Source organism: Macaca fascicularis, chromosome 13 (genome assembly GCF_037993035.2).
Source record: "Macaca fascicularis isolate 582-1 chromosome 13, T2T-MFA8v1.1".
Taxonomy (NCBI): Eukaryota; Metazoa; Chordata; class Mammalia; order Primates; family Cercopithecidae; genus Macaca; species Macaca fascicularis.
Window position 1 is genome coordinate 67,542,867 of NC_088387.1, and position 21,321 is coordinate 67,564,187.

At 39.4% G+C, this 21,321-nt stretch overlaps 1 protein-coding gene across 7 annotated transcripts in view; it reads right to left on the minus strand.

Moving 5' to 3' along the window:
- Window positions 1-1,360: 1,360 nt before the first annotated feature.
- Window positions 1,361-21,321, minus strand: part of ACYP2 (acylphosphatase 2) — a 266,925-nt gene continuing 246,964 nt past the window's right edge. For 5 of the 7 annotated variants that reach the window (XM_074011798.1, XM_045369330.3, XM_015433439.4 and 2 more), the window contains one exon: window positions 1,361-1,816. In XM_074011798.1, the coding sequence (XP_073867899.1) occupies window positions 1,702-1,816 (115 nt within the window). In that variant the 3' untranslated portion in view covers window positions 1,361-1,701. Of the gene's footprint in view, window positions 1,817-2,186; window positions 3,079-20,594; window positions 20,669-21,321 lie in introns of those variants that run through there. The other 2 variants (XM_074011797.1, XM_065527091.1) reach the window with 2 other exon arrangements.

The following is a 21,321-nucleotide window of genomic DNA, read 5'->3' on the forward strand; positions in this document are numbered from 1 at the left end:
CCAGGACTTGGGAAATCCACAGCCTTTGTTTCCTTTCCAAAGTCTTGGATAATCTCCTTGTCTTCTTTAGTTCTCACAACTTCTGCTTCTCTTTTACCCCCTAAGAGCCCAGCATTTGTCTTTCTCTTCGACCCACAGGATAATGCCCTCTTTAAAATGAAATTATAGAAGAAAGGTTGTCTTCAGGGGGATCTGGCACCCAAAGCTTTCCCTGAAATAAGGGAACACAAAGACTTGTCAACCTTTCTTGAATCAGGAGTGGGGAAACAGAAGGAGAGCAAAATCCAAATAATATTTAAATAGATTCTCCTGTGTGACATTTCACACATGTAATACTTAACATGATGATGGTATTAAAATAATAGGAAACTTCTTTAGTCCTTTGTTTATTTGGAAAGTCATTCCCTAATGTCATGTTGTTTTATATACATTTGATCTCAATATTATCATCAAGGAGTTAACCTTTCCAATGAACAAACTCACTCCGCCCCCTTCATCTCTCCTCATTTCTTATCTTGCAGTAGGTAGAAGAGAAAGAGGCCTGCATTCGTTCTCCAGGCCATGGAGGATAGCAATAGAGATTTGTTCCTTAAATAGAACAGTGGTTTTCAAAGTGTACTAGCAAGGTATTTGAAATTGTCCAAGTAGAGAGAGGGACACCAAGTGTGCAAGGCTCTGGGGATGCCTATCCCCACTTTAATTACACCAGCTGTGCTTTGTTTTTGCTTTTCTAAAAACTTGTGTATTCAATTCTATATAAAATGTTGGTTTAAGGAAGGATTCCATTGCTATAAAAAGTTTGAGAATCATGGAATATGTGCAAGTATATGCCTACAACACTGGAAATTCCCCAGTCTTTTGCATTAAAGGTCTGCCTCTTTTAATATAATTTTATGCTATAGAAAAAAACTTACCCCTTTATATTCTCCGTTGCTTTATCAGTTACATGTGAAGCTTCCAAAGTGATAGGCCAAATTTAGGGGACAGTATTGTATGATTCATTTAGACTCTCAGTTTCTTTTCTGGTTAATAGGATATCTGTTGTGGGTGGTGGTTGAGAATCTTGATGCTTGCTATACTGAAATTGTGAGTTCTTGTTAGCCACCATCATTCAGCCTGAATGTTCACTGTACACAGCAATATAGAAGGCATTAAGTAGCTCCAACTGAATAATGTTCACATTAACCAGAATTTTAAAAACTCTTTGTTGATAATATTTTATGGTTATATTGATCATCACATACATTTATTTCTAATTGCTGGTTCTTTTTAAAGAGTTTAATAACAAATTACTCAACTGTAGTAACAAATTATTCAGAGGATTTTATAATTCGACACAGACAACAGTATGTGAAAATAATTTTTAAATGGTTAACTTTATTTTATGTCTCGCCAAATAACATATGTCATATATGCTGTAATGTTCATTGAAATTAAAGATTCCATGAGACAAGTTTAAATTGTTCATACTAAATATTTTGTAATGACATTTTAATCTTAGCATGCTACATTTTTGCTTGTTGAAAACATAGTTGAGTAAAATTATTTCAGTGTCAGACATTTTTAGTAACACAGTCGCTTAGCTTTCAGAACGGAAAGTTCCTTTTTCACCCTACTCTACTACTATTATTCTAGTATACATAGTCTTAAGAACATATAGTATCTATTGTGCAGTATAAGCATTACAATTTTTCTCTTCTATTAGTATCTAATACTAAAATTAGAGTATTCAAGTTTAGAGATGGTTTTTTCATTAGAAAAGTTTGTGCGGTCAATGCGAGAACTAGGGCTTCCAATCTTGCTCAGCCAGGACTTCCTACAAAAAACAGATAAATAAATCAAATTAGCATACCAAGTACACATGGATCAGCTAAAATGATCCCACAGTAGGTATTAATGGGAGTTTACCTTTACTAAGCAACTTTTTGCATATATGTGATATTTAAATTTGTTTACATTGTATATAGCACTCTAAGAATACCACAGAGTATAATGTATAATTAAATATGGACAAAGAAAATCTAATAAATTAAGCACAGTCAATTCCTGATGATTTTATATTAGGGTTATCCCCCGCCCCCCAACTTAAAACACTCCAAGGCCACTGTTACCTAGCTCTTATACTCAAAACCATCAAAATATTTTTATAAGGAGCTTAGTAATAAAAACAATTTACTATTGTTTCCTCATTACTCAGCACGTGGTAGATGTTTCATATATTTATATATATGTAAATATATATATACACATACACACACACACATATATATGGTGAGAGAGATCCATACTAAAAGAATAAAGAAGAAACATGATTTTCCAAACACATTAAAGTAAGAAAAATTGCTCATCTACTTTTATCTATTCAAATACTGTTTCTTATCACAGATTAACAAAGCGATTGCATTAAAGGACAAGTTGAATGCTCTGAAATATTTTTCTGATTATTTAGTGCAATGGTTTATCTTATTAGTGAAATCCATGTATTTAATTCATGCATTAGAGCACTTACCCAAGATGTTTCCTATATGGTTTGGGCCTATTATATATTGCTGATATCTCAGATAACACTGAGGACTTTCCAGAATCTTTCTACCTATTACTAATTAGTTGGGATGATAGATCTGTTGGGACTATGGGTTTATAAAATAGGGCTGTTTTATACAAATGATGGCTGTTATATCTGTTGCTGTTGTAGAAACATCCTATGAGTTTCCTCATATCCCCAAATTATTTCAGGTTGTGAAGCTAGGGCTGTATACAGCTATGCAGTATGATATGTGACAATCTTATATAACTTTAGATTTAAAATATTTTTTAGGTTAGCTGAAAATTCCTCTTAATCAGGCTATAGAAGAATTCCAATGATTCAAATTGCTATTGTGCTTTTTAACCCTTTATTTGGATCTTATTTGTGACAGTTTTACTGGCTGAGGTTAATTTAGACTTCTTTTTCTTTTTCTTTAGCTCAGTCAGTTGAAATCTTTAAAATGAAAATTTCATGTGTTGAAGGAAAAACTCAGTTCTTATGAAAAGGAGCTGATAGCTTCAACTTTACTAGTCACATCTTCTTGAAACCTCCTAGAAAAGAGAGACCACAAATAATACTGAAACCTAAAATTTATTAAGCACTAACAACTTTTTTATTTGAGGGTGGGGGGACAGGATCTCACTTTGTCACCCAGGCTGGAGTGCAGTGGCATGATCATGGCTCACTGCAACCTTGACCTTCAGGGCTCAAGTAATCCTCCAGCCTCAGTCCCCCAGGTAGCTGGGACTACAGGCATGCATCACCACACCTGGCTAATTTTTTTGAATTTTAGTAGAGACAAGATCTCACTATGTTGCCTAGGCTGATCTCCTGGCCTCAAGCAATCCTCCCTCCTCAGCCTCCCAAAGTGCTGGAATGACAGGTGTAAGCCACTGCACCTGGCCAAGCACTAACAATTTGTTCGGCACTATGCTAAGTTCTTTACGTGTCTTTCATTCCACATATGAACCCTGTAAGTCATAGGCTATTATTGCCCCCAGTTATTGATGAGAAAAGAGAGACACTTAAGAGATAGTAACTTGCACAGGGTGGTTAGCAGAGTGGTTGTGAGGAGGATTCGGATTCTGAGTATATTTTGAAGATATAGTAAAAGTAGATTTGCTGACAGATTGAATGTGGGTGTGAGAAAAGGAGAGGAGTGAAGGATGACACCAGAGTTTTTGGTGTGAGTAACTAGTTGGATAGGGTTGTCGTTTACTGAAATGGAGAGACTGTGAGAGGAGCAGATTTGGGGGAAGGGGAAGATCAGAGGCTCAGTTTTGGAATGTTACATTTGAGATGTCTGTTAGACATCCAAAGCGAGATGTTGAGTAGGCAGCTGGACCTACAAGTCTGGTTAGAGGAAATAAAATTTGGAATTTGTCAGCAGGTAGACAGTATTGAAAGCTATAAGATTGGCTGGGATCATCAAGAAAATGAATCTAGATAGAAAAGATAGGTCCAATGACTGTACTTTGGGGGTTCTCCAATGTTAAGTGCTCACGAAGCAGAGGAAGAACCAGAAAAGGAGGAGAATAAAGCATCCAGTGAGGTATGAGAAAAACTGGTGCCCAGGGAGCCCAATCAAGCCCTCAGGAAGTAGAGAGGGATCCACCAGGCCGATGCTGCTGGCAGGGCCAGTGAGGTGAGAAATGTGAACTGGCCATTGTGTTTAGCCACGTGGATGTCACCAGTGACCTTGGCAGGAGCAGTTGTGGTGGCATGAAAGCCATATTTGAATGGGCTCAAGAGAATGAGAAGGGAGAAAATGAAACCATGGAATCCGAGACTAGGACTACTGGGCATTGGAACTGCAATGACTAATCCACCTGAGCTGATAACTCAATGTATTGACCTAGTTGAGATACCTGCCTGTATCTTGTCCTTAACATCAGGGACTTCTTCCCCAGCCGAAAGTACGGCCTGGAGGAATCTATGCCACTGATGGGGCAGATGGTCATGGTGTTGGGAGGCTGGGCTCTGCTTCCCCTGGGGGAGGATGGTCACTTTGTGTCATGGCTTCATATATGCTTCCCCTATTGCTAGGAACCACTCTGCTTGATCTGCCTCCTCAGCTAGGAGTGTTCTGGTCACCTGTCACTTGGCAGGCCCTGAGACCTCACTCTCAAGTGGTGTTTTTGCAGTCAGCCTTTGGTAAGTGTGGCTCAGGTCTAAAGAGGGCAGAACTAAGAGTTATCCAAGCACTAAAATAGTCACAAAATTTCACAAAATTTATGGCTGATGAGAATGTGTGTGAAATATACATATATACGTGTATGTATACATATACAGACACATGTGTGTATGTATACATACATATAAAATCACTCACCCTTAGTGTCAGCGCCACCTAACAGTACTAGTTAATACAATTCAATAAATATTTAAGTAGGACTTTACGCAAGTCATTCTAGATGCTGGAGGGCATACATAGAGATTTAAAATGGAATTCCTTCCCTCAGTAACTCACATTCCAATAGAAGAGTCTGGAGAATAATAAAAATGGCCATAATGTTAAGGCAGAATATGATGGGCAGTGTGATTTATATTATACAAAGGGAGAAGCGAATTGGGGGGTTAACCTGGTCGAGGTTCTCACAGACATCTTGGTGACAGCAATGGCATTTGAGCTAAGTTTTAAAGAAGATATTAGTGTTTTTTCCCCAAATCTTAGAATGGGAAATGCCAATTTAAGCATGACAGAAAACCAAGAAGCATAGGAAAAAATGTTGGTAATGTTAGCAAATTTTAAAAATTCAAAACACTTGAATGACTGGAAGAACGTCTTAAAGCCAAACAAACAGCAAACTGAAGAAACTTATTTGCAACTTTCTTACTATACAAACGGTACTTGAAAATATATGTATGGTATATGGTATATTACCAATATGTATGGCTGTGCAATAGAAAAATGTGCAAATAACACAAGCAAATGAAAGGGAAAGAAATATAAATAGCCAGTAAATAATATGTAAAAACATTCTTACTCATACGCATACTTTTTAAAAATACAAATAAAGCAAGAATAAGCCACCATCTGTCACTTATGGAATGGTAAGATTTAAAAACTTGATAACATCCAGTAGTGGCAGTTAGGGTGTAGTTAGGCAATGTAGAAAAGAGGTACTTTTCTACATTGGTGATGGGAGTGCAAATTTGTACAGCTTTTTGAAAGGGCAACTTGGTACTACCTAACAAATTATTAAATGTTCTCGTCTTACAAACATACTGTCATAAGGAGGGTACCCTGGGATTCGGGCTCTGAGATGATTAGCATGAAGTTAATCAGGGAGTGCTGTCAGGTTTAACAACTTGTGGAAGGCAAGGAAAGGAAAGGAGACAAGACTGGACTGAGGGAGAAGCTGGGCAATGATGCAGTCTCAATGAAGACCTTGGCCAAGACTTAAGGAGCTCTGAAACTGAGAAGACCCTTCAGAGTTGTCTCAAGTTAAGGTGAGAGGACTGGTCTTTATATTCCCCACATTAACCCAGTCGTTAGAGGAGAGCTGCCCAGGGAAGAATACGTGAACTTTAGTGAGGTTACTTTCTTCTGCTGAGGCAATTCCTGAAGAAGGCTGATGGCTAAGGGCCATCTTCCAGCAGCACTCCTGGCATCTGGGGGACTGAATCCTTCAATCTTGAAAGGGAATCCGAGTGGTAGATCAGTGTCCTTTACACATACTCTCATAAGGAGCCAAAGAGAATGAATTGAAGATTCAAGCAAATGAGTGGTAATTGATGGAAAAAGGCCCAGAGCAGTCAGAAGAAACAGGATCAAGAGATGAGTAGACTCATTTGGTATAGAAAAGAGGACACATTTTCTCTGTATGGAAGAGAAGACAGTAGATTTTAAAAACTGGAGAGCAATTTGGATAGGAAGAGGCATTCACATGAGATAGCTTCCATTTTCTCAGTGTGTGGGAGATAAGGTAATTTACTGAGAATAAGTGGGGTGGAGGAAGAGTTGAAGGATTGAATAAAGTGAAAAGGTGTAATAATCGCTAAAAGAGTTGACAAATGTTAAAGGAATTGTGAAAGAGCAATGAGGATCCTTAAAGTTAGTCTAGGTGACCAGAGACCTGCAAACACACCTGCCTGCAATGCAGTGTGCTCGTCAGATGCCTGTCCTGCAAGCAGGGTCCAAACCAGTGGGGCTTGGGATCAATGCCTGGGCCAGAGTTTTTTCAGTAGGGACAATCCATTTCAGAGGGCAGATTTAACAATTCAATCAGATGTTTCCTGGAGTGGGTGAAGGAGTGTGAGCCTCCCTATCTACCAATCTGCAATGGATTTCTCTTTCGCCCTACTGCTGAGCTGTGGTCTCAGGCTTTTTTTTTTTTTTTGAGACAGAGTCTTGCTCTGTCACCCAGGCTGGAGTGCTATGGTGCAATCTCGGCTCACTGCAATCTCCACATCCCAAGTTCAAGCAATTCTTCTGCCTCAGCCTCCTGAGTAGCTGGGATTACAAGCATGCGCCACCATGCCCAGCTAATTTTTGTATTTTTAGTAGAGACAGGGTTTCACTGTGTTGGTCAGGCTGGTCTCAAACTCCTGACCTCGTGATCTGCCCGTCTCGGCCTCCCAAAGTGCTGGGATTACAGGAGTGAGCCACCGCACCCAGTCGGTCTTAAGTTTTCTAGGGTGACCATTGCATCTGGGAGCCTCTGATGTTGGTATCTTGATATCTTTTCCCTTGGACTGGTCATATTCTCTAGGCAAGATACACCCTATTTCCTGCCTAGAAGCTATGCGTCTGGTTATATGTGCCCTGAGAATCTGGGAAGAAGGTTAAGGCCTCAATATGCAGGGATTAACTTTTGATAAATCCCTGTCTTCAGCACTGCATCATTTTCTTAACTGTGTCTATAAAAATGAAACTCTGGCTGGGTGTGGTGGCTCACACCTGTAATCCCAGCACTTTGGGAGGCTGAGGCAGGTGGATCAGTTGAGGTCAGGAGTTCAAGACCAGTCTGGACAACATGGTGAAACCCCATCTCTACTAAAAAATATAAAAATTAGCTGGGAATGGTGGTGTGCACCTTTAATTCCACCTACTCAGGAGACTGAGGCAAGAGAATCGCTTGAATCTGGGAGGCAGAGGTTGCAATGAGCCGAGATCGCGCCACTCCACTCCAGCCTAGGTGACAGAGTGAGTGAGACTGTCTCAAAACAAATGAACTCTGGCTTCTGCCTGAGCAGGCAGGGCAGCTGCTCTCCTGTTTGACATGGGGGACAACTGCTTAGTAAGCAGATTTGGTATCAGTACTCTTATTTTTAGCCCCACCTTCATGCCCACTTCCAGAGGCCTGAGCCTTGAGGGATTTCCACTGTGTTAACTGGACCATTTTTCTGCTTTGGAAGCCTGTAATGTTTACAATCAAATTTGCATTACCACCTGCTCATGTGTTTTCTAGTTTCCAAAGTTTTATTGCTGTAGCTTTATCTCCCATTATTTGTCCTTGTGGATGTTTTTAAGTGTTTTAAAAACCATTTTTACTGATATTTAAGTAGGGTTGAGGAGGGAGCAGAGGCAAATGCATGTGTTCAAAATATGCCATCTTTATATGAAAGTATGGCTTTATCCTTTATATTTAAATCTTTCATACATTTGGAATTATATGATTGCCTTATATGAAAAAGATGTCTTAATTTTGAATAGACATTTCCCCCAGCATCTTTTACTAAATAACTTATCCTTTTCTACAGATTCCAAATGTAACTGTTATCTTACACTAAATTTGTGCATATGCCTGAGTCTGTTTGTCGGCATTCTATTTGACCCCATTGACATGTTAATCCCTAAACCAGTACCAAACTATTCTAATTATTATAGTTTTAGAATATATTTTAATGTCCATTAGTCCCTATACCCTCACCTCATTATTCTTCTAGTTTTAAATGTCCTTTTTTGTGTCATACATTCTATCAGTATAATGTTATCCAATCCTTTCACATCCCCTTTTAAATCTAAAAATAATTTGAAGAGAAGTGGCAATTCTAACATTTGTCATCAAGAGTGAAAATTTTCTCCAGTTTTGCTCAAGTCTTTAAGTTTCTCACGAAAATTTTATAGTTTGTTTAATTCAGGTCCTGTGTATTTCTTGATAAATATATACTCAGTTATATTTTTCTTGCTATTTTGAACAAGATGCTTTTTAATCATTATGCTTTTAAACAAGATACAGGAAAACTGGTGATGTCTTATATTGTAATCAGATACCTTACTGAACTCCTTTAGTAGTATAATAGTTTTTCTCTTTCTTGGGGTTGCTAGGTAAACCACCCCATGTATTTTTCCTGAATTATTTTCCCCAAATTCATTCTGCTAGTTCATTTTACCACATTCGCTGGACTGCATAATTTTTTTGTTTGTTCATTTTTTGTTGTTGAGATGGGGGTCTCACTTTGTCACCCAGGTTGGAACTCAGTGGCACAATAATAGTGCACCATAATCTCGAACTCCTGAGCTTCAGCAATCCTCCCATCTCAGCCTCTCAAGTATCTGGGACTACAGGAATGAGCCACCATGCCTGGCTAGTTAAAAATTTGTGTGTGTGTGTATGGAGATGGAGTCTCTGTATGTTGCCCAGGCTTGTCTTAAACTCCTGGCCTCAAGTGATCCTCCCACCTTGGTCTCCTAAAGTGTTAGGATTACAGGTGTGAACCACTGCACTCAGCCACATAATTTCAAATCTCTTAGGCTATCCAGCCAGTTTGACTACTTGCGTTTCAGAAAATTTCTATAGTAAGTGTGCAAAGAAAGAAAGAAAAAACAGGAACAGTGTTCACCTACCCAAGGAGCCAACACAACCATAATACACTGCTCTGGTTCCAGCATATTTTACCTATAAGTTTAGTTTACTCAATAAATATTGAATGGATGGATGGGTAGGTGGATGAATTATATTTGCTTGAATGTCCCATTCAAGCAAGTGTTAATTGAAGTCTGGTATTTCTGCGATAAATCTGAATCAGTTTTGTGTGCATGTATCTTTCAGGTATTTCTATTTAAGAAGGGTGGTCCACTGATAAGCTTACACAAACAAAACAGAAGGTTCAACTAGTAAAAATGAAAGGATAATAATGTAAACTAGAAACTTCTGTTGATAGAAGTCAGGTTGTTTGATAACCACGTGTCCCACTTCACTCTAATATATTTTACATGCTTATGTAAAGGTTTTGAAAATGAAACTAATTTTTGTAAAGTCTAATTTTATTCCTTTACAAAAATCATGTTGCTTTTAATTATGAAGTAACAATATAAGAGGAGATTTCACTATGGATGCATTTTTTCTATGTTTGATGAGGATCATAGACAGTGGTGAAGACAATTTTTTATGGAATGGAAAAGGACAATGATCTTGGGTGTATTACTTTTAATTATCCCTCAGGCCACCTTTGCATTAAGAAATAAATAAAACACAGTGCTGATAAATGTTAAATGACCAAGGAAAAATCTATTTGTGTAATAAACTAACTGTGCTATATTTTTTGTTCCTATACAGGCAGTCACTAACTACTAGTCCCCTCAGGGTTTCCACAGCATTCTCATCCTTTAGTACAGATGGCACGTATTTAGCCATCAAATACAGTAAGCACCACACATTTTTTGCTTTGGAAGCCAGCAGAGAGGCCAGCTGTGGCCTTCTAAAATGCACTTAGGTTTCTACCGTTCTAGGGCCTCCTCTTTGACTGCCCCTATGTGAAAACGGCCCCACCCCTACTCTGTTGCGTGCATCCTGACAGTGATCACATTCTGTAATTGCTGTGTTTATGTCATTGTCTATGTGTTTATTATATGCCTCTTCCACAATATAATGCAAATTCTAAGAAGGTGGCAGGATCAGGCTGGGTGCCGTGGGTCATGCTGTAATTCTAGCACTTTGGGAAGCGGAAGCGGGCAGATCACTTGAGGCCAGGAATGCGAGACCATCCTGGCCAACATGGTGAAACTCTGTCTCTACTGAAAATACAAAAATTAGCCAGGCATGGGGGTGGGTGCCTGTAATCCCAGCTACTTGGGAGGCTGAGGTACGAGAATTGCTCGAACTGGGGAGGCGCAGGTTGCAGTGAGCCGAGACCACGCCACTGCACTCCAGCCTGGGCGACAGAGGGAGACTCTGTCTCACATACACACAGAAAGAAGGTGGCAGGATCGGTCTTACTATTAGATTCCCAACAGCTAGCGTGATGCCTGCTGATAGTGGGTACTCAATAAATACATATTCATAAATATGTACAATTATAGGTCAATTACAAATAAAATAAAACTTAAAAAAGAAACATCCCCCGACCCCGAAGAAATAAATGTATATTGAATGAATGAGCCTTTGTCATCTGCCTGCCTTCTTCAGGTCTATAGCTTCCATGCGTGGTAGGAGGGCGATTTCTAGGCACCTATACCGTCCACACACAGAAAGGAACCCTGAATGCTACTTTTTAACTCTTTGATTTTTATCTCACAAAAAACAAAACCCTCACTTTTTAAAATACTCTGCAAGTTAGAGAAATATTTGCTCTTATTACAGAAACTCATAAAATATTTTATTCATGGTAGTCCCTTCTGAAGAACACAAGCAATGACTATATTCTTGCTCTTAAAGGACATTGGAGACCTATGGATTCAGGGACCTAGTGACCAGAATAGAAGCAGGTGAACCAAGATTACTTGTGCAATTGGTTCATTTATCTGTGCCAGCCCCCAGTATTATTGCATGTTTTTGTGTTTGTGAGTTTATTCATTACATAAATATACATGGTAACTGGCTTTACTCAGAGTTCAAGGTAATTCTTACAACACCACAAGAGGGCCAAGTCCATCCTGCAAGCCGAGTCACATGACATGCCATCAGCTTCTGTCAAGTCCAGTGCACAGCTGTATATGCTCAACTATATAGTATAAAAATCCTTAGACATTTTTTCTTAGTATCTCAAAGATGTGCAAACATCTATTGTACTTATTGTATTAACTCAGGATATTTTACTCCTTTTTTTTTTTTTTTTTTTAAGAGACAGGGTCTTACTTTGTCACCCAGGCTGAAATGCAGTGGTATGATCATGACTCACTCTGGCCTCAACCTCCTGGGCTCAGGGGATCTGCCCGCCTCAGCTTCCAGAGTAGCTGGGACTATAAATGTGTGCCACCACATCTGTGTAATTAAAAAAAAATTTTTTTTGTAGAGATGGGATCTCACTATGTTGCTCAGGCTGGTCTCAAACTCCTGGCCTTACTCACATCTCCCACCTCAGCCTCCCAAGAGCTGCAATTACAGGAGTGAGCCACCACGCCCAGCCTCAAGATTTTTAAAGAGGAGAATCCTTTCTTTCAACATAATCTTGCACAAAGGCTTCATACTTACAGTAGACAAGTTTTTCTCTGAAACAAGGGAATGGTTGGGGCCATATGTGTGTACCCGTGTGTATGTCCACCTGCAGCTACCACCCCGCCTAGCCCTCTTGCTTCTCCAGTTGTACTGCAAGCACCTCTGAGGAATCCCAAGGGTTCTGAGGAACTCCATTTGAAAACTGCCCTATTAATCTAACACTAAGCAAAACTATAGTGGAGTGGAATATATGAAGAATTCACCCTGTGTAGAAATGGAAATCAACATAGGACTGTCTTTTCTATAATTCGAGTCAGTATTTCCTGTGTAGTAAGCTCCTGGGGTAATATTAAAAATTCCATTTAATATCCTTGTCTGAAACAGAGGTGAAATTAAAGCACTAGAAAGCTAACACTATCAATAATTCATAGTAGTTCTATTTCCTGGGACTAAAGGGGGGTGGCATAATCCTTTCAGATGTCTCTTCAGCACCAGTATGAAATGAAGACCACAGCAAGAAAGGAGACAGTGAAAGAAAAAAAAAGACAGATAATGAATTAAAAGCTAATGTGACGCATGTTGGAAAATACTGAGTTGCCTGTCAATTTCAGGCTTTTAAACTAGCATTAATAATGGAAGGATAAAGGATAATATATAAAATTTTTGCCATTCTCCTTTCTTTAACAAGTTTCCTTATTCAGTTACATGTGGGCAAATAATACCATAGACTCCTTTATTATCAAATGTTTTAATGTCTGAAATATTTGTCAGATATGTAGCCCACGATTAGTGAGTTCAGTGATTATCCAGGGAATCCTAGAGCATCCATAATTAACCTAAGTCCCAGATTCCTCATGTTTAAAATGATGATACTGCTACTCAACCCACTAAACTATTGAAAGGATTAGAGAGAATGTATGTAAATCACTTAATGCAACATCTGGTCATTAATAACTATGATTACAGTGTAATTATTTTCTGCCTTTGCCAAAGATGGTAGACAGCCTGTTTAGCAAGCTCTGTGACCCTCAGAGTCACATACTTCCAGTGCATCTCCACTAGTAAGACCTGTTGGTCTTGGCAGAGGTGCTTCTCATCTTGCAGTGGAAAATGACCCATCATTCAACCTCTTCAGCTGGGTGAGAGTCTGGAAGAGCCACTGAGGTTTGAGCTATGCCCAGGATTCTGAGAACCAGTTAATTGAATCAAAGGGCCTGGGAGCAGAGATGGCAGAACAAGTGAGGGGATGACTATAACCTGTAACTTCCTTGCCGCACCACAGCTTCTAGGTCAACACAGTGACAGATATCCTCTTCTTTCTGTTTTATTTGGTGGAACAGAATAGGTGCCGGCACAGTGGTAATGGATGGAAGTAGACTTTAGAGTCAGTGTGCTTAGGTGTGAGTCCAGCTACTACTTCCTGGTTGTGTTGGACAAGTTTCTTAAACTCTTAGTGCCTCATCTGTAAAATGAGGAGTATACTGCCTACCTCACAGAGAGTTGCTGTGAGGATTAAATAAAATAACCTGTAAAGTGTTTAACACTGTGTCAGGAAAACAGTAAATGTTCAATTTTAAGCTAATGTCAGGGTATAGTCAGGGTACAGTAGCAGGTAACTAAAACCACCTTAGCTACTTTAGAATGGAATTTAATATAGGGAATTAGGCACTTACAAAATAATTGGAAGAACTGGAATAAAAAATCTAGATTGGGCCTGTTGGAGCAACTCTGCAGAATTGACTGCTAAAGTATAAATGTTAAAACTGTGATTCTCATACAAGTATAAAATGACAAGTCACAAATATTTAATACACTAACTAATAAGGGAATCTGTAAGATGTTAAGTCCAGTTCAAAGGAGAATTCAGAGATACATACACAATCAGAAATGTTTAAATCAACTGGTTAATAGATGCAAAACTGGCGAAAATTCTACAGGACAGCACTGTCCGACTGAACCATAATGCAAGCCTCATCTGTAATTTAAATTTTCTAACAGTCATATTTTAAAAAGTAAAAATAATTAAAATTAATTTTAATAATATATCTTTATTTATTAATTTAACCCACTCTATCCAAGATATAATTACTTGAAGATGTAATCTATATAATACATACAATTAATGAGATATTTTTACATACTTTTTCATATTGAGTCTTTGAAATATGGTAGATATTTTATACTTATAAGACATCTCAATTCAAACTTGCCACATTATAAGAGTTCAATAACTACATAGCTAGTAGCTTTATTATTAGACCACGTAGCTTTAAGGCAGTAAAAATAATGTTTGGGATTATCTTTTCTTCAGGGCAAAAATCAATTTTATATCTACCAAAAATAAAATTTGTTTTGCTATGGATAAGAATTGTTTGTGGCTGGTCCTGCTGGTAATTTCAGCACTTTGGGAGTCCAAGGCAGGAGGATTGCTTGAGCCCAGGAGTTTGAGACCAGCCTGGGCAACAGAATGAGATCCTGTTTCTTTTACATTCAAATAAAATTAAAAAGTAAGAAACAAAACTATTTGGATTTCTATAGCTTGCTGCAAATAAATTTCTACCTTACAGAGTTGTAAAATAGTGTAGTTAATAGGAAGTCACCAGTGCACACCCCTGTAGAATTAGAAAATTCCTAAAGTTTCTACCAGACAATATTAGAATTCTCCTGGAAGACACTGCCGATCTCTATGATCTAATTTCAAGCCTTGGACAAGTTTTCCTGATAGGCCTATTAGGGGAATCAGGAGACTGCCAGGAAAAATATTGAGTTTATGAATATACTACCCTATCAGTCCAGGTATCAGGAAGGCACTACCAGAATTGTTGGCCCCAGAGCCACATGGGTAGATCCTCACACCAGCTAAATGGATGCCTCACGCACTGCTGCCTCTCTGTCCACTGAACTCGGTTCCAAATTCAAATTTCACAGGAATACCTCTGATTAATAATGACTAAATCATATTTGAGACCCTTGCTGCAAAGGCAGTCAGGAAATGTAGCTCCTAGCTCTCCAGGGTCTGCAGTACATGAAAGATCCCAGAAGGAGTTTGGAATAGAGGTCGACCAAGCCAATATACCACATCTTCTGCAGCCATTATTCAGTTAAGAGCTTCATGAAATTCTTCACTCTGGGATTCAGAGGAATTATATTTTTTTGCTGGTCTGTATGGTGGCCACACTTATGTGGACCCTTTCTGATAGGGTTCTCAGCACTAGAACAGCATCCTGAGGAACACTAACATTGAAGGGTCAGGTGCAGAAGGAGAAGGCAACAGAGGACGTGTAGAAGGCATGACCAGAGAAGAGGGAGATGATAGCCACCAGTGTGTGCTGTTAGGAAAACCCAAGGTATGAGGTATTTTAAGAAGGGAGCAGTCAGTGTCCAAACGCTGCTGGGACCCAGGTAAAATAACTGAAAAGTGCTTTGGGGACCTCAGCAAGCTCAGCTTTAGTGAAGTGGTGGGGGTGGAAGCTAGATTTGCATGGTTTTAGAGTGAGAGGGAAGTGAAGAATCAGAGACAGCAAGAATAGATCATCTTTCGAGCTGTCTGCCTGTGAAGGAGAGGAGAGAAAGCAGCTGTATACATCTTTATGGTTCTGTTCTTGGCAAGGCAAGCCTGCCTAGATTTTGAATTCAATGCCTTCCAATATTTACGAGTGCCTTTGTCTCAGAAGAGCAATATTTGAGGAAGATTGCTTTGACGCCCAGTCTGGGATGTTCTCTCTTCCAGTTATGTTAAAATCGACTCCTACGTGAAGGCAAATGAAAAATGAGTTGGCCAGACACGCCTGCGTTTTCACCCTCACCCTGACCTCTCTACCTCCCGGCAAAAATGCTCCTAAACAAATTGAGTTGGGGCTGGGGGATGCCGTTATCTGATAGAGAACTACTAGATAATTTACTGCCAAACTGTGGCCCACTCATAGCAGAGGTCATTATTTTAGGCATCACTTAAGCTTTGTTCCTGGCTCTATTTTATGTCCCCACCCTTGTTTTTATCCCTTTTCCATTTTAAATGTACACGCTCTTGTTTAATACACGCTTACAAATCACTTTAAATCCTGCTGGGAACACAGCGAGGCACAAACATAAAAAACTGTGTGTTATCCCTGCTTGCTGATACTCTTTCTTTGATTTTATAATGGAAATAGTAGGGGTGGGGGAAGAGATTTATTTAAGGAGTTTTGCTTTACAGCGGACTTTGCTAGATACCTTTTCATTAAAGTGAGGCATGCAACGTTCTATGGTCATAAAAATCATGTCTTCAAGGCATCAGTCTCTGTGGCCATGGACTCGGGGACCAAGCCAGGCAGCCGGGGCCTCACCCGGGGAAGCTTCAGGCTGCATCGATCGTGGGGCGGCGGCGGCCGGGCACCCACCGGCTCCGACCTCTGCGCAGAGGGGAGAGTGCACGGCCTCAAAGGGAAATTCATAAAGCGTCACCCTGACAGGCCTGATTCAATTTGCGCACAACTGAGTCAAAAGAATAGTGCGAAGGTGAGATGGAAAGGAGGCTAACGACACAAGAACCGCTAGATGAAGAGATGTGCTAGATGGAAAAGGAGAAGCAAAAATTACATTTTAATGGAAAGACGACTGTTCGGCTGTGTGTTAGACGCTGGCGGTGTTGAGCATATTACATGTGGTTAACCCTGAAGATGGGGGCTCTCAGAATGCCTTGAAATATTTGACAAGAATCAAAAATAATGAAGCCCTTCTTTATGGACATGTCTCATCGTTAGGGAAATGGCTATCTTTTGAACCTCCCAGGATTTTTTTTTTTTTTTTTTTTTTTTTTTTTAGATTCTCTTATGTGACTCAGTTCATAGGAGGCTCATGATGGGAGGTAAGAATGCCATAGTAATGTTTTAGTTCATAGGTGGCTGCCTGTAAATGGCACTTTTATATGATAATATTTTCAATATTTTTTTGGCACAAATGTGTTAAATGCTCACAAAAATGCAGTCTGTTATGTAGACAGAGATGATCATAAAAAACGTTTTCCTTTTTGTACTCATAAAAATATGCCAGCATATTTTTTTTTTTACAAAAATATAAAACAAAATAGAAGGTGAGGAAAAAACATGTATCTTCGTAACAATCACTGCAGGTTATAAAACAAAGTCATTGCTGAATCCCAATAAAGGTGTTTCTGCCTGGATTTTGAAAACTAAAATTGGGTATGGAATTGTCACCCCAGTAACAAAGAATTTAAACAGCGTGGGCCTGTTGCTTGACTTAAATCTGCTGTACTTTTCATAAATAAGTCTAAGTTATTAACAGCTTGGTGAATTTTTGACAAATAAGAGGACATCATCAATATATCTAAGTTGCCTATCTAGTGGGAGGTGACAAAGTAGAAAGAAGGAAGGATGAGAGGCTGAAAGGGAGAGGAGAGAAACATTTCATGGAAGAGGTTGAGAGACATGTAATTTGACTCTAAGGTGTGCTTAATTTTGCTGACACCATTAATGATCAAAGAATATCTAGCAAGCAGAATCAAAATGTAATTTAACTTCATTATATTATATCTCCTTCTTTTGAATTGAAAGCTACTTATATAATTGATAACTGTCATTCTTTAGTTTTCCAAATGACTTTTAGATGATGAGGTGGCTCTATCTTGGGATATAAACCCAAATTCACCAGAGTGATAATTTGGCTATTAATAGAATTAAAATCTGAGGTCACAGAAATTACAACCATGAAACTAAAGCTGGTAGGTGGGTCCTGCTGTGGAAGAAACTGGACTCCCTGAGATTGGGTCTAGAAAGTGCAGTTTGGACTTGGCAATCATCCAAATAAGGCCTCAACCATTGGGAGCCTCTTCTAATTACATACTATTTCCTGCTACAGCTAATGTACATCACAGAAAGAAAAAAACTAGTTAGCAGCTTCCTGTAGGATCCTAAAAGGCACTGTTAACATCAGAACATCGGTGGAGTTGCCAAAGCTCTTCACTGGTCAAGGAATTGATCCTAAAAGCTTTCTGTGGAATGATCAAGTTTAGGGGAACAAACACAAAATTTCATAGGAGATCAATTTATAAACTAGAATACCATGCATCATTTATAGTAGGCAAATATATCAGCCGTTTATAACCTAATTTTCCTTTTGAGGGAAATGCACTAATGAGACAATTACATTAGATTGTTCTTTGTCTAGCCTAGGTGAAACTTGGCCTAGAGAATATATATTATTAGAGTATCCTTTTCCCCAGGAAGCACTGAAGAAACAGCAATATGGCCCACCTTCTTAAAAACTACAGCACCCACTGCTTTTCACTTAACAAATCACTACCTTAGACAAGTTAATGAGGCTATAGTTTTCTTTTTAGTTGCTTTGTTCCTATACGGAGGATATGCCTTGGTCACCTCCATTATGCTGAAACACATTCCATTCAGTCTGTTTCTAGGGTAAAGAAATGGGAAAGCCTATCACTTCATCATACTATCTTCACAGACCGCATCTTAGGCAGCTTGCTGTGAAACAGGTGGTTTTGTTTCCATTTTGGAAGGCAACAGGTCTGATATTTTCCCTGGATAGAGGCAAGGTGAAGGGAACAAAGCCCTCTCTAAACTGTGGCTACACGAGTGGCAGGCAAGTGCAAGAATGCCCCTTTCCCACAGAGGGAATTAACCCATAGGGAATGACTGAAAGGGTCATTATGTTCTCCAAGACAATCAAGGAAGCAGCATAGAGAGTCAACATGCTGATTAGGGAATGTTCCCATTACTGAGTGCTGTTCAAACTACCTTCACACCTAGAGATAACAAACACTGTTTATCCTGCTTAAAGTCTGCAAATTGGACAGGGATCAACAGGGAAAGCTTGTCTCTGCCACACTTGCCAAGAGCAGCTCTGAGGCTGAGGAATAACTGGAATCACTTACAAGTCTGGCAGGTGATGCTGGGAAAACTCAGTCAGCTGGGTTCTGCAACTGCTCCAGTTCCTCAGTCGTCTCCCTCTATCCCTACATGACCTCTTCAGCATGATGGCTTCAGAGTAGCCAGACATTTTGTGTGTTGTCACAGGGCTCCAAAGGCATCTCCAGTAGGGCCAGGCAGAAACTGTACTGCCTGCTCTAACCTAGTCTTGGAAGACACTCAGTGTCACCTCTACCACATTCTATGAGCTTGATGTCACTCACTAAGACTGGCCCATGTTCAAGGGGAGGGAAATTAGATCCCACCTACTGTGGTCTGAATGTATCCCCCAAATTTCATATGTTAAAATTTAATTGCCAGTGTGATAGTATTAAGAGGTAAGGCACTTAGGAGGTAATTAAGTCATGAGGGGGAGCCCTTATGGATGGGATTAGCCACTTACAAAAAGGGCTTGAAGGAGTAAGTCTTCCTTCCATTCCTTCCATCTCTTCTGCTAAGAGGTGATAGAGTTAGCCCCCTCTGGAGTAAACAGTGTTCAAGATGCCACCTTGGAAGAAGAGATCAGGCCATTATCAGACACTGAACCTGCCAGCACTTTGATCTCGGACATCCAAGCCTCCAGAACTGTGGGAAATAAGTTTCTTTATACATTACCCAGTCTAAGCTATTTTGCTATAGCAGCACAAATGGACTCACCTTTAGTGAGAATAGTGTCAAAAAATTGGGAAATGTGTTTTTTAAATCACCAGGGTAATTTTATATAGTTAAATAATTATGTGATAGTATACTATTTATTTACTAAGTCATTCATTCACAAATACTTATGGAGCTTTTGCCATATACTGAACGAACATTGCTTTTTAAAGTTAAAAAATTCTAGATATTGTAGCCTGAGAAAACTCACATTTGGATAGGATTTTATGTATTGAGAAGGTTGTGTTTTGTTTTAGGCCTGTCTATGAAAGTGCTCGAACCAGCACAAAATGTCAGATGAGGACAAATCCATTTAGAGAGGAGTATAATCTAAACAGTATAAACGGACTTTTATTAGAATTCATTTAAAACCTGAGAAAATGGAAGTATAAATCTTTAATCAGTACAATTATATTCTAGAAAAGTTATCTGTTGAGCAAAATACTATAAAAACAGATAATCTTTTCTACTAATTTTATATTTTCAGTTGCCTGGTATGTGAAAGCAGGATTGTTCTCTGATAGACATAGATAACTGTATTAGGGTTAGATTTAGCTTTGAAGCACAGTAATAGTGGCTTGAAGAAAGTAGTTTACAGAGAGTCCCTGAGTTAGAATGGTTCAACTCACAATTTTTCGACTTTCTGGTGGTGCTAGCGTGATAAGCATTTAGTAGAAATCTTGTTTCAAATGTTGAATTTTGATCTTTTTCCAGGCTAGCAATATGCATTGATATTCTCTCACAATGTTGGGCAGCAGCAGCAAACCACAGCTCCCAGATCATGAGGGTAAACAATGGATACTCTACAGTGCACTGCATTGCCAAAAAGTTTAGCCCAACTGTAGGGTTGGTCTTGAATGCCTGGTCCCAAGAAATCCTCCCACCTTGGCCTCCCAAAGTGCTGGGATTATAGGTGTAAGCCACTTCGTCTGGCCCTGAGCACATTTAAGGTAGGCTAGGCTAAGCTATGGCATTCAGTAGGTTAGGTGTATTAAATTCATTTCTGACTTACAGTATTTTCAACTTACAATGGGTTTATTGGTACGTAACCCTATCATAAGTCGAGAAGCATCTGTATTCCTTTATCATATAAAAGAAGCCTGAAGGTGGGCAGTCCAGAACGGGTATGACAGCTCCATACCTTCAGAGACCTTTCCAACTCACCACTCCATGATTTCTAGGATGTTATCCTCCATTCTCATCACCCAAGATGGATGCTAAAGTTCCAGTCATCACATCTGTGTTCCAGGCAGCAGGATAGAAGAAGGCAAAGAGGAGGAAAATGATGTATGTTTGCAGTATGTTAAAAAGGTTTTCTAGCAGCCGCCACACAATACTTGTGATTACATCTCATTGGCCAGAACTCAGCTGCAAAACAGACTGAAATGTTGTCAATGTAGGCCTTATTCTGAGTGGCTATGTGCCCAGTAAAATCCCATGTATTACAATAGAAGAAGGAGAGGATGATTACCGGAGGACAGCTAGCAGTCTCAGCCACAGGATGGAAATTGAATGCTCTGTTTTGGGCACGATAAGCATGAGATGCTTTTTAGACACCCATTAACAACAGAATTTAGGGGAGAGATTGAAACTGGAATTGTAAATTGGGAACTGATTATAGAAGATATTTAATGCCACAGGGCTAGATGGCAATACCTGGGAATAAATGGAAACAGAAAAGAAGTGGTCAGCAAGAGGAGCATCCCGCAGAATAGGCTGAGAAGATGCAGCGAATGAGGCAGAAGGAAAGTCAGGAGACCATGGTATCCTACAAACCCAGGGCTATCATCTGAATGTTTGTGTCCTCCCAAAATTTGTATGTTGAAACCTAATTCCTAATATGTTGGTATTAAGAGATAGGGCCTTTGGGAGATGGCAAGCTCATGAGGAT